The sequence below is a fragment of the Dioscorea cayenensis genome, chromosome 11 (assembly GCF_009730915.1).
Source record: "Dioscorea cayenensis subsp. rotundata cultivar TDr96_F1 chromosome 11, TDr96_F1_v2_PseudoChromosome.rev07_lg8_w22 25.fasta, whole genome shotgun sequence".
NCBI classification, from domain to species: Eukaryota; Viridiplantae; Streptophyta; class Magnoliopsida; order Dioscoreales; family Dioscoreaceae; genus Dioscorea; species Dioscorea cayenensis.
In genome coordinates, this window is record NC_052481.1 from 21,027,547 (window position 1) to 21,041,326 (window position 13,780).

The 13,780-nt window shown below is 37.0% G+C and overlaps 3 protein-coding genes across 4 annotated transcripts; 2 read left to right on the top strand and 1 right to left on the bottom strand.

The window, feature by feature from the left end:
- Positions 1-261: 261 nt before the first annotated feature.
- Positions 262-5,006, top strand: LOC120271752 (DEAD-box ATP-dependent RNA helicase 48-like). Its single transcript, XM_039278430.1, is given in 12 exon segments — positions 262-729; positions 904-1,209; positions 1,341-1,464; positions 1,979-2,034; positions 2,117-2,341; positions 2,495-2,570; positions 2,573-2,700; positions 2,813-2,899; positions 3,404-3,499; positions 3,582-3,797; positions 3,990-4,172; positions 4,494-5,006. Coding segments are annotated over 12 exon segments (2,172 nt in total). The 5' UTR covers positions 262-285; the 3' UTR covers positions 4,725-5,006.
- A 1,307-nt stretch (positions 5,007-6,313) lies between these two features.
- Positions 6,314-9,559, top strand: LOC120271867 (phosphomannomutase). The gene is given in 12 exon segments (XM_039278540.1): positions 6,314-6,454; positions 6,570-6,653; positions 6,731-6,775; positions 6,916-6,982; positions 7,536-7,615; positions 7,960-7,995; positions 8,074-8,129; positions 8,201-8,300; positions 8,403-8,498; positions 8,568-8,657; positions 9,160-9,211; positions 9,353-9,559. Coding segments are annotated over 11 exon segments (747 nt in total). The 5' UTR covers positions 6,314-6,454; positions 6,570-6,584; the 3' UTR covers positions 9,409-9,559.
- A 253-nt stretch (positions 9,560-9,812) lies between these two features.
- Positions 9,813-13,347, bottom strand: LOC120272317 (splicing factor-like protein 1). Of its 2 annotated transcripts, none has more exons than XM_039279126.1 (2): positions 13,287-13,347; positions 9,813-12,648 (listed from the first exon to the last, which is right to left on the bottom strand). In XM_039279126.1, exon 2 carries the CDS (start codon positions 12,580-12,582, stop codon positions 10,180-10,182), a length of 2,403 nt encoding a protein of 800 aa, XP_039135060.1. In that variant the 5' UTR covers positions 12,583-12,648; positions 13,287-13,347; the 3' UTR covers positions 9,813-10,179. The 2 variants fall into 2 exon arrangements, with proteins under 2 accessions (XP_039135060.1, XP_039135061.1); XM_039279127.1 differs by having other exon boundaries at positions 13,244-13,340.
- Positions 13,348-13,780: the final 433 nt, after the last annotated feature.

The following is a 13,780-nucleotide window of genomic DNA, read 5'->3' on the forward strand; positions in this document are numbered from 1 at the left end:
TCTTTCTCAGTTCTTCGTTTTTGTTCTGGTCTGTTTCTTTTTCAACTCTTGTAAATTTCTTTTTATTTAATATATTTAGCTCTGTGAGCTCTTTTAAAAAAAAAAAAACAATGAAGGAAAATAACAAAAGGAACTCAAATGTTGATCAAGCAGCAACATCCGATGGACACGCATCTCGATGCACATCTTCAAGATCCGACGGCCCAAATGCCATAGCCATCACCATTTTCCCTCCAACCGTCCTTCCCCTAAACCCTAAACCCTAAACCTCCGAAGCAGTCGTCCATGGCGTCCTCCGCCGCACTCCGAGAACGCCAGCGAATCCTGGTGAAACTCCTCTGTAATCTCTCCCATTCCCGAGCGATGGGCGGCGGCCCCCGCACTTTCCCTGGCGGGCTCAACAAGTGGCAGTACAAGCGCATGCATGAGAAGATGGCTCGCGAGAAGGAGCGCCACCTCCTCCATCAGGAGAAGCAGTTATACTTTGCCCGCCTCCGCTCAGAGATTCGCGCCAAGATTGGTGGAAAACAACCTCCGCCTTCCGACGATGCCTCCGGCACCGGCCCTATGTCATCCAAGGACCACATCAAAGCTCTTGCCGATCGATTCATGAAGGCTGGAGCGGAGGACCTATGGAACAAGGACGATGGGCCGCTTTTCTCCTCTTCTCAGCGCCCGCCCACTCGGCAGTCCGATCGGGACGGGCCCGCTCGATTTGAGGCAGATCGTTTCTGACGGTCGCCGGAGATCCGGGGCTTCGCTTCCATCCTTCCAACAGAAGCGGGAATATTCCGTGATGGCCGGACGGAGTCCCAGTCCGAATGGGAAATCGAAGTGGAGACGGAATCCATCTAGTGATGAGGGTTCTGACTCGGATTATGATCTGGAGATTTTTCCAAAAAGCAAAAGCGGATGGTAAAAAAGGGTTTTAGGTTTCCAAGGATTAGTACTGAAACTGGGGTGGAAATGGAGGAAGAGACTGATCAGGGTGATGCTAGGATAAGGAGGAAGAAGATGATGAGTAGTGCTGCATTGAGGAATATTGATATTAAGAAAGAGAGATGGAGGCTTAGGTCTTTTGAAGAGGAAGACAAGATATCCGACCAGATTCAAGCAATTCGTGATGAATTGAAGAAAAAAAGGAGGCATTTGGGAGTGATTTTGAGGCGGCCTGAAGTGAAGGAAGAATCACTACTCACTCAAAAAGAGGTTACAGATTTGCAATTCTGATCCTTATCATTTCAATGTTTCATTGCCTTTGAATTTTTATGAGATATCACAATATCATTACTGAAAAAGCATTGAACTTTTCTGTCAGCAATTGGGTATGGCTAACTTAGGATTTCAATAATCGCAGATTTGATGAGTGCAACATCTCTCCGCTGACGGTCAAAGCACTTGCTGCTGCTGGTTATTCACAATTGACTGTAGTTCAAGAGGCTGCCATTCCTGTCTGCCTTGAGGGTTTGCTTCTTGTTTGTTTTATTTTGTCATGCTCATTGTTTTACACCTTGAACTAGTTGTAGCCTTTTTTATGTGGAGAAGTTCATGTTCTAATACGTAATTGAGAAGCATAAACTTTTGAAGAAAACTTGGTAAAAATCCTGAACCTTTCTTTTCAATCCAACTTAGCAGAGTAGCCTTTTTTATATGGAAAATTTCATGTTCTAATATATAATTGAGAAGCATAAACTTTTGAAAAAAAAACTAGGTAAAACTCCTGGACCTCCTTTTTGAATCTGAGTTATATAGCAGAATTGTCTAGATCTGCTTGTATGTCAATGCTGCATGTCCATAAGGAATTTTTGCTCATATCATGTGTTTGGACCTTAATACTGACAAATTTATAATATTGTTTATAAATATATATCTACTTTCTTGAAAAGGAAAGTTCTAGATAGCATCCATTAAGCATATCATTTCAAGATGTTTGTTTAAATATTACTGAATAGTCTGAATTCCTTTTTCCTTGGAACAGGCAAGGATGTTCTTGTCAAGGCTAGGACAGGGACTGGCAAGACTGCTGCCTTTCTGGTACATCTACTATATATGCACATATCTTTATTGTTTCAATTTTTGCCTTCTCTATTGCAAATGCATCATTAAACAGAAACAGCTTCCTGCTATTGAAACAGTTCTCAAGGCAACTAGCAGCAATATCAATCAGCGAGTGCCGCCAATAGTTGTTCTGATTCTTTGTCCAACAAGGGAGCTTGCTATTCAGATTGCTGCTGAAACAAATGTTCTCCTAAAATACCATGATGGCATCGGTGTCCAAACATTGATCGGGGGCACACGCTTTAAGCTTGACCAGAAGCGATTGGAGTCAAGTCCTTGCCAGGTCCAACTTATTTGTATGAGATATTATATACCTGCTTTAGCTCAGAATATGAGGTTCTTAATGTATAGATATGTGTAAGCCTAGACAAATGCAACTGTTTTAAGAGATTATGGTTTGGTTGTGATTTTACTCAAGTTTACTTGATCTTTGCAGATTATAGTTGCCACTCCTGGCAGGCTATTAGATCACATAGAGAACAAGTCTGGATTCTCAATGCGTTTAATGGGGTTGAGTTAATAATACTTGATGAGGCTGATTACTTGCTGGACCTGGGATTTGGAAGGATATAGAGAAAGATTGTTGATTGTATTCCACGCCAGAGGCAATCTTTGTTGTTCTCAGCTACAATGCCTAAAGAGGTAATATCCTTTCACTTGTCAGGGTCTTGTGCTGCTGGTGAACTTCTATCAAGCATCACTGCTCACATTCAAGAAAACTTACAATAGTTCTTGTAACAAATAAATACTTCAGGTTCGTCGGATTTCACAGCTCGTTTTGAACCGGGATCATGAATTTGTTGATACACTGGGTTTGGGAGGCTTGGAAACTCATGCCAAGGTTTGAAATCCCTACAAATAGATTATATTTTTTATGAGATCAATGAATAGCAATCACTACGTGTAAACATTCTGTTGTTATTCTGTCTAAATATTCCTCAGCCAGGTGTTTCCTTGAGAATAAGCCCATTCCTTAACCCAAACACCAAAAAATGCCAGAACAGCTACTTACACAAATTAATTGTTAATATTAAGAAACATCTATTATTAATTAGGAAAATTTAATTTTTAGTTTTAAAATATTTAATATTGATTAGTATTAGCTAAATAAAATTTTAGGTCAATATTTGAAAGATTCTCGTAACCCCTTACCAAAAACACTTCTCGTGGTCTCCATTCGTCACTCTTCCTCTTTCTTTTGATTTCTACCAATTACACTGCAACATTTTTTGTAGTTTTGCATTCAATCTTGTGTTATATAGGCGGCAGTTCTGAAAAAGTTGAGAAGAAGATGGCTTTCTCAATGCAAGTTACAACCATGCTCAATCTTTTGGACTAATTGCAGGTTTCCCAATCATATCTTGTTGCAGCACATGGATTGCACTTTTTTATAGTTTATCACCTTCTGAAGGAGCACATTATGCAAGTTGTTGATTATAAGGTGAATTACATTTTGATTTTTGTACTGTTCATGAAATCCACTATTTTGAATTTTCATGCCCTTATACACTTCCCTACTTCAGGTAATTGTCTTCTGCACAACTGCTATGGTGACAGAATTTATGTTCATGCTTCTCCATGATTTAAAGATGAATGTGAGGGAAATCCATTCCCGGAAACCTCAACTTTACAGAACCCGTTTATCAGATGAGTTCCGGGAGTCCAAGCAGTTGATTCTAGTAACATCTGATGTTTCATCACGTGGGTTGAATTATCCTGATGTAACTCTGGTGATTCAGGTAAGAGTATAGCTTGCTTTACTTCATAAACCTGGTTCATGCTTTCTGTTTCTTTTTTGTATCATTACTGTTTTACATTGTTGCAGTTCATTTCTTTTGGATGTGGGCTTAGAAATAACTGTAGAACTGAATGTCTGACTACTAGTGGAGGATATTTTTTTTTTCCCTCTGAATCTCTACTATTGTTATCAGGTGGGAATTCCTCCAGATCGTGAACAATATATCCATCGGCTTGGAAGGACAGGGCGTGAAGGCAAAGATGGAAAAGGCATACTCTTGCTTGCTCCATGGGAAGAGTACTTCATAGATGAAATAAAAGATCTTCCAACAGAGAAGACTAAATTACCAGAACTAAATTCAGATATAAAGCAGAAGGTTTGTTTCATAAACCATTTCTTGAATTCTACCTAGTTTTATGAGAACTAATAATTTTGGCTGTGCTTTCTTTGCAATTCTACTTGTCTGATCAATTAACTTCTATTCATGAATTGCAACTTGCAATTCTACTTGTTTTGTATTATTAACTAGTGTGACACTTGAATCTCTTATTATTTTTGTCCAACACAATGCATATATGAAAATTTCAATGACATGTAGAAGCATAAAGGATCTCAAATATTAACAAAGTATTTATGATGAAACTCATCATTTGTGTTCCATTCCATTGCCCGATTTGATATTTTGCTTTTCAAACAGGTTGAAGAATCAATTGGAAAGATCGATCCAAGCATCAAGGAAGCAGCCTACCATGCATGGCTTGGATACTACAACTCGATCAGTGAGATAGGAAGGGATAAAACAACTCTTGCAGAGCTAGCAAACCAGTTCGGCCGATCAATCGGCTTAGACACCCCTCCTGCACTCTTTAGGAAAACAGCACTGAAGATGGGACTAAAGGGCATTCCTGGCATTCGAATCAGGAAGTGAAAAACCTTTTCACTTCTATACTGAATGATCACAAGAAAGATGTGCAAAAGCTAAATTAGAACTCAAACTTGTTATTGATTCAATTCATGTCCAGTGTCTGAAATTGTAAGGTGCAGTATATGCTGTTGCATGTACTTTTGATTATAGTCAGTGGTCAGGACTACCGACTACAGAATCTGTGTGGGACTGGCAGTGAAGCTATTTCCGTTGTAAATTTATTTCTAGTCTTTTATTTATTTACACCTCTGTTTGTATCAAATGGTTTTAATTTATTATTTTTTTTTTACAAAGTGGATAAATTAAGGAATCAGGGTGTGCACAAGATCGGGAAGTGAACGTCTGATCCTACACCGTCACTTGGGGACACTGGTATCCTGTGGCTATTTTTATAATTTTACGGTGGCTATTTTTTGTTTTTAAATATTGAAGGAAATCTTTATTTGGGCTAATTAAATTTGATATATCTTAAATTTTACTAAAAATAATATATATTAATGATTTTTATATTTACCCATAGGTTTTTTAACAAAATAAATATGAGTAAAAATATAATCAATTAAAAATTTTAATTTAATTTTAAATATTTAATAAATAAAAGGTTCCCGTTCATGATCCTATTATCCCATTGCAAGGGAAATATGTCTCTCGTTGCCTCATCAAAAGATCATTTTGGAAGATATTTATCTAAGATCTCATTTAATTAATTTAAAGTTAATAAATATCTTTAACTTATAATTATATTTTTATAGTTAACAAAAAAAAATATCTATTAACATTAACAAAATTTTCAAAAATAACACTTAATTTAAATTTTTTATTAAAACTTACAAAATGAGCATAAAACTCAATATACAACTACTTAATAGTCCCATTTATTTGGAGTCGACACTGAAAAATTCAATATCACTTAACTAAAAAATTTTGTTTTGTAACTGTCTCTATATATTATTGGAGACTATCGAAAACCACTAATAATCTCCAAAAACTCAAGATAACACACATTCAAACAAGATCATCAAATATCACTGAGAACTTCCTAAGAACCCAAAAAATCACGCATGCAAATGAGATCATCGAATATCACTGACAGCTTCCAACAAAGTAGGATATCACACGTGAAAACAAAAGCACATATTTTAAAAAAAAATTATTTTAATAAAAACTGGATAAACTATAATTTATTGAAAGAAATAGAGTTTTAAATATTTTCTTCCACAATTTATCCATTTTTTATATATTTTTATTTTTCAAAATACAGATCATCACCTGATTTAATATATTTATTTTATTTTGATACTTTTTATTCAATATTTTTTAAAAATTTTATTTTAATATTTTTATTACTCAACCATTACCACATATCATCATTAACATGCAAAAAGCGTGGGCCAGAGAATACATCCAAACACTTTGGGCCCACATCACTACAATCAGACGAAGTAGCACTCTAATAAGCACACCGAATCCAAAGCGGTGATGACCTCATCAAAGTACACGTGTCTCAATACACAGCCCGTAACTACACGCTAGTGCCAGCTCTCTCTTAATCCTGACCGTCTATCTTGCCACGACCTTGGCTTATATCTTGACCCTGGCCTCGTTCGTCTGCCAGAAAACTGGGATTTTTCTCTAGATTTGCGCTTCGTTTCACTGCCTTCAACTCCAATCCAAGTTCTCTTGTGAATCAGCGCAAAGTCTCAGTCATTTCTTCAGAATCGAAGCTGATTGAGGTACTGATCTATCCTTTAGTGGTGATTTGCTCTGCTTGTTTGTTTGCAAGTAATGTGTTTGATGAAATGCTTCAATGAATCTGTTCTTATTGGCATTGTGGTTGTTTGGGTACAGAGATCTTTGTTATCAATGGCTGGGAGAAAGCCGGGGCTTATTGCTTTGTTTGATGTGGATGGGACGCTTACTGCGCCGAGAAAGGTTTGGTCTTGTGCTTATATTCTCTGGCGATTTTGATTTAAAATCTTGTGTTCAAAGATCTCTTTTTTTTTTTGTAGGATGTGACACCAGAGATGCTTGAGTTCATGAAGAAGCTTCGAGAGGTTCTCTTACCCTTGAATTTTCTATTATTTTAATCTTTTTTTTTTCTCAGCCCTCTGATCTAGTGGCAGACATCTTGGATAAAATATTTGAGTATTTTTTGTTTGTTTGCATTAATTTTAAGAAAACGAGTTGATTGCAGGTTGTAACAGTTGGTGTTGTCGGAGGATCTGATCTTGTTAAAATATCAGAGCAGTTGGGAAAATCAGGTCAGGTTCTGTTCTTTAGAACACAAGAAAAATGGGAAATTTGGATCATAAATATCGATAATTTCGTTTAATATGACGAGAAGGCACAAGAAAAATGGGACATATGGATTATAAATATCGATAATTTTGTATTATATGATGAGAAGGCATAAGAAAAATGGGACATTTGGATCATAAATATTGAGAATTTCGTTATATGATGAGAAAGCACAGTAAAAATGGAAATTTTGGATCATAAATATCGATAATTTCGTATTTTATGATGAGAGGCACAAGAAAAATGGGACATTTGGATCATAAATATCAAGAATTTCGTATTGTATGAACAGAAGTAAAATGAGACATTTGGACCATAAATATCAAGAATTTCGTATCATATGATGATTCCGATTTGCTGTTTTCATGAGGAATTTGGATTATAAATTATTTTTGTACTATATGGTGATTCTGATCTGCTCAGAATTTGGATCATAAATTATTCTCACATTATACGGCGGTTCTCTCTCTCTCTCTCTCTTATTTGTATAACACAAGAAGTATTCTTTCTATGCAGTTATTAATGACTATGATTATGTATTTTCCGAAAAATGGTCTTGTTGCTTTACAAAAATGGGGAGCCTCATTGGTTGCTAGGTAACATCCTTTTTGCATGGTGTTTTTTTAATTGTGAATGGTTTCAGGTCTAATCCTTTGAATTCAGTGAATCATGTTTTTACCAAGGCATGCTATATGTAGTTGTTGTCTTTCCATATTTTTGAATGCCAGCTAATTGATTAGATCATCGTCCAGACTAGCTTTTGACATTATTGTTTTCAGTGGGCCAAGTAGGTAATATTTTTTTATTGCATCAGTTTGTTCATGTCTATGATATTGTGGTTTATCACAAGTGAACTTGATAAGCAGCCACCACAGCACCAGATCCCTTTCCATTCTCTACTAGTTCTTCTGACTGATATAGATACCATTTTGTTTTGCAGAGTTTGAAGTCCTTTCTTGGAGAAGAAAAACTGAAGGTGTGATACTTTCCTGTGATCACAATTCCTATGAAACATCTACATGATAGATGACCTCAAACTTTCTCTTTTATGCAGGAATTCATTAATTTTACCCTTCATTATATTGCTGACTTGGATATTCCTATTAAACGGTTAGTGGGCATATTTTATTCAGAAATCAGACTTCCGTTTGCTTATGGGTTTGTGTTATTGCTTATCCTAGGGGCACATTCATTGAGTTCCGCAGTGGCATGTTAAATGTTTCACCAATTGGGCGGAATTGCAGCCAAGAAGAGCGAGACGATTTTGAGAAGTATGATAAGGTATATACAAGAATTTTCAAAAGTTGAAAATATGGTTTCATTCTTTTTACTAATATATTACTTTCGGAGAAATTTATTGATGCCAAGAACATGATATATTAGGTTCACAATGTACGCCAAAAAATGGTTTCTGTGCTCCGGGAGAAGTTTGCACACTTAAACCTGACATTTTCCATCGGAGGGCAGATCAGCTTTGATGTAAGCATTCTTGTATTACCTGGTTCTTTGGAGGAAATTTAATATTTAATCTCCTAATGGTGGTGCCAGGTATTTCCCCAAGGGTGGGACAAGACCTACTGTTTGAGATACCTCAATGACTTCCAAGAAATCCACTTCTTTGGGGATAAAACCTACAAGGTATGCTACTCTCCATGCATCGTACTCTGTTGCACTAAGGTTGAATCTTATTGAATTCTTGACATGATAAACTTATTTAAAAGATTTAAGGCACTAACTGGATGTACTGCCCATTCAACATCTTTCTCTTTAAAGTATTACTATTGCCATAAAATACATGATCCAGCAGCCAAAAAATTGCATGTTCATCTACTGTTTGGTGTGTCCATAGACAAACCTTGATATTTACCTAAATGCAATTAGCTATAAACGAGGATTTTTTTTTTTTCATATTTAGAAATTCAATTATCTTGCCCGTTTTAAGCACTAGCGTAGGTATGACAATCTTTATTTTCACTGGTATTGTTATTTCCACTTTTCACTATCCATCAAATCGAAAATCCTTAAAATGTTGTTTTTCAAGTCTGAAAGTCAAAATATATCCCAGCTTTCTTCTGCTTCAGATTCGAATGATTTCTATGCCCATGAGATCTGATATTGGCTCCTCCCATGCTTTCCACAGGGAGGTAATGACTTTGAGATTTATGAATCTGAACGAACAGTGGGGCATACAGGTATACCATTCTTATTTTGCATGAAACTCAAATTCTGTTATGCTTTTTTTTTTCAATGGAATTGAATTTTAATATTGTTTGTTTTTCATCTTTTGTGTGCGCTGCTACTCACTGATCAAATCATTTGCTTTCTTTGGACAGTGACCAGCCCTAAAGATACCGCAGAGCAGTGTTCATCTCTTTTCCTCAAAAAGTAGACTGGAGACCCAGAGCATTATATATCTCATGATGCAAATAATCGATTTTCTCTCAGAATCCTATCTTTGTATTTCTGTAACATGAGTACCTATGTTTTTATTGAAATCTAATTCAAATAATAAAGAGGAAACGTTCCTTGTTTTTATTCAATAGTTTTCATTTCCGTTGGAGGATGTTGGTGCCAGATGAATAATGCATTCTGAATGATATTCGTTGCATCACCCCTTCAAGATTTCAGATTTATGCTATTATTCTATATTACTCAATTTTGTTTTGTTGCAAATGAAAAAAAAAAAGATATCATTCCAAGCAACCTGCTCACTCAGGATAAGCAACATTGAAAGCACAAGAGACATCAGGCACAATCCTTTACACCTGTACAATGTATATGTTGCGAAATTGGTTGAGCATGTAGCCAAAAACTAGTATATGTGGATCCAGGTTTTCAGTTTCGCACAATATTAGAATTCAGAGTACAGCATAAGATCTAAACTGCCCACTTGCACTGCAGTGCATTGGCAAAATATCAGAAGAACCAAGAAACCTATTTCAATGGATATAACAATAACCCCACTTGGTAGCTTTCTTCATCTATGCGAATCCAAAGCTTCAATCTCTTCATTGATGATTTCACTTGCCACACAAGTTGTCGAAGGTCCAGTTTCTTCTTCACTATATGCTTCATCAGCTGATTTCTGCAATTAAAATGGTTGGCATCTGGAAGGAGGTGTTCATTGTTTGTTCATGAGGCTGTGATGGATACAGCAAGTCTATGAAGAAGACAAGCTGCTAGAAGGCGCTGGCTCGAAAAAGGGATCTGGAAAATCAAAGCTCTTTTGATAGCCTGGAAACTGAGCTAGTTCATCAGGTGATGCAATGCCACTGGAAAAAAAAGTAGGCAAGACTTTTGTTGTGTAACCAAAAGATGGGGGAGGTTGTGTACCAAAAGGATTGATGTGCGACAAAGAAACGGTGGCGGGATAAGCTTCTGGCAGCACAGATCCAGGTGGGCCAGGCCAAAGCTTTTGGTTAGGGTTCAAGTGAACAACTGCTGGAGGACCTGGGTAGGTAGGCAGATAATTAAATCTTGGACCTCTACTCAGAACCATGTGCAAGCTGCCGGTAAGAATAGGGGGTGGGCAGCCTGCAACGCGAACAGACAGTGTCTTCCCTTCGAGCTTGCAGCCATTCATCTGTGCAATAGCATTTGAAGCGGATGCAATATCAATATACTTAACAAACCCATATCCTTTGCTCAAGCCTGTTTGTTTGTCCTTGATCACACGTGCTGTGCCGATAGGCCCAAATGACGAAAACAATTCTATCAGCCTATTATCATCCACAGTGTGAGGAAGAGAAGCAACATAGATATTAGCCTGATCAATCACTTTATTATTCTTGCCATTTTCCTCCAATAAAGAAACTGATGCTGTACTGACTCGCCAGGGCATCTTTGGAGTAGGAGCAGATGGACTGCTGAATGGAGACACGCCTTCATCTCCAATCTCTGCGAGAGAGTTAGCCTGCTCACAATTTTTACTAGTTTCGTTCGATGCTATCAGTGGGCAAGCAGAGGTCAAATGAGAGTCACCACAAATATCACACAAGGAATTGGCCTGGCCACTCTTTGCATGGACTGCTTTCTGTCTCAGCTTAGCTAGCTCCAATAGCTGAGAACGCTTGTGCTCATTGGCTTCATCTTCAACAGGGACAAGGAGGTTCTCAACCATCTTTACAGCTGCATCCAAGGAATCCTGTGTCTCTGCCTCTACACAGACATGCAAATCCTCATATTCTCCCCATGGATCAGGATTTCCCTCCTTTCTCAGTCTTCCATCTTTTGCAGAACCTTTACCTCGTATAAAGATCTTAGCTCCAGTTTTCTTCTCCATTCTCTTTTGAGTGTTCCCACGGGGACCAATAATAAGACCGACAAAATTATATTCTGGGTACTCTTTTACAGGAATGTACAGCTTCTTATACAACTTTGGTGGCCTATAATCTGAAGGTGGTTTAAAAGTAGGATATCTTTTAACCAAATCAGAAATGATCTTCTGTTTAAGCTCAATGAGTTTCAAACGATATCGGGCATTCCTTGTATTTAACTGAATGCCTAACTCATTGTAAATTGGTGGTGGAGATGGAGATCTTTCAGCCACTGGTCGGTCATCAATAAGCTCCCGTGCATGTAATTTCATGCTGATCTCAAGAAGTTCAGAATTCAACTTCTTAATTTCTGGATCACTATCAGCATCAGCGACAAAACCCTTCACAAAATCAGGAAGTTTCAAAGGACCCAACATCTTAAGAACGGCAGCATCATTTTCCCATCTAGTCTTCCTTTTTTTCTTTGCCACATCACCTGCTTCATCATCAGCTCCCGGGCCTGCATCCCATCTACTACGCCTTCTCTTACCTGAACTCCCTGAATTTTCATTTTCCTTCACGGCAATTTCATCAGTGGCCTTAGACTCGTACTCAACATCAGTAAGAGCAGAATTAATTTCCATCTTCTGCTTCTTCTGTGAATGATCTCCCAGTGCATCAGCTGACCTTCTCTTGTCCCCTGAATTATTCTCCTCGACAGGACTTTTCGGTAAATGTTCTTTCAATGCATCAGCAGAACTTATCTGCTCCTCTAAATAAACTGGCATGAAGTTTGAATGCTGGTCTTCATCTTTGTCACCTTCAAGCAATGATTGAGATGCAGATGTTTCTGAAAGGTCTTCCTCATTTTCTTCTTCACATATTTCTTCCTCAATAAATTCTTCTTCATAGATTGCTTCTTCAGCAGGTTCCCCTTTATGATTTCCTTCTTCATTAGGATCCTCTTCATAGCTCTCTTTTTCATTTGATTCATCTTCAGAAATTTCCTCTTCAATTGGTTCCACTTCAGAAATTTCCTCTTCAATTGGTTCCTCTTCACATACTTCCTCTTTGATTAGTTCTTCCTCATATAGTTCCTCTTCAATTGGTTCCTCTTCATATACTTCCTCTTCAATTGGATCGTCTTCACTAAAAACTTGACAAAATTCTTCCTCATTTTGTTCATTTTCATCAAACCCCTCTTCATTTGGTTCTTCCATAGGTTCTTCACTCTCAATATCAGTATCCTCATCGCAGCCACTACTATCAGTCAGGCTCAAAGCAACTGAACCATTCTTCCTCTCCATGATTAAAGAACAATTACAAACCTTCACACCGGACAGGACAGAAGCAATCACCGATGCATTTCAAACCTAAATGCAACACATCAAGAACAATCAGAAAGAGAATCTCATTGAGAAACCACACACACACACACACACACAAGTTAGAAAGTGCATGATTAAACTATAGTAAAATTTTACAAGGGACACATAGCAAAAGATGATTTACAGCACCTATAACCCTAGATGTTCTAATTCTTAACCAATCTCAAGAACTTTCATCACTAGCAGCAGCTCTAACCCCAGGATCTCCAATGCACCAATGCACTAACATTGAAACATCCAAAAATCCCAAACAGCCATGAACACATAATCCCCTTTTTGAATCAATCACATTAAATGTGAAAAGATGCAATCTTTTCCAATTCAAAGTACTCCATCCCAAAACCAAGAACTGAATTGAAACTGAGCTCCTTAAACAACAAATCCTAAACATTCATACTAATTACCCCAAAATCCAGGTAGTAAAGAAAACAAAATCTCAAGCCATTTCCACATAGTTCGATTATAAATTCAACAACAACATCTCGGACGAACTTCATATCAAAATCAACATTTAAACAACTAAATCCTCAAAAAATTCACGAAATGAATCAACAAAACACTCAATCATCAATATGAATACCAGAAATCCATGAGAACACGCATAGAAAGTGAAGGAATCGAACCACTAAGACACACGAGCGGAACCGGAGATCGGAACCCTAAGAACTCGTCGATCATTCGTGGCTAAAGATCGAAGAGAAGAACGGAAAGATGCTTTCTTTTCTTGACGGAAAATAACCGTTTCCCGTTTCCCGTTCAACCCAATCCCAATCTCGAGGTTTCCATCTCACCGTTGATGGAATTTACAACCCAATAAACGTTTATTTATTTATTTGTTTTTCTTTTAGCACTGAATCAATTTTTTTCTTTATTATTAAGAAATTTGATAATTTTATTATTAAAAATAAATGTATTAAGTCCATTAAACCAACATCAATCAGAAACAAGTCTGGTTTAAATAACATATATTTCAAAAAAAATCCAAAATTAAAAATATATTCAAACATATTTTTTCATAATGTTTTCCTTTACTAGTTTTCAATTGATTTAAAAAAAAAAAAAATTGGATAAACCACTTCAATTAAAAAGAGAAATTTCTTTTAAATTACATGACTTA

Bases quoted from the DNA above. Each gene is read 5' to 3' on its own strand.
- LOC120272317 (XM_039279126.1), bottom strand. From the start codon at position 12,582: ATGGAGAGGAAGAATGGTTCAGTTGCTTTGAGCCTGACTGATAGTAGT.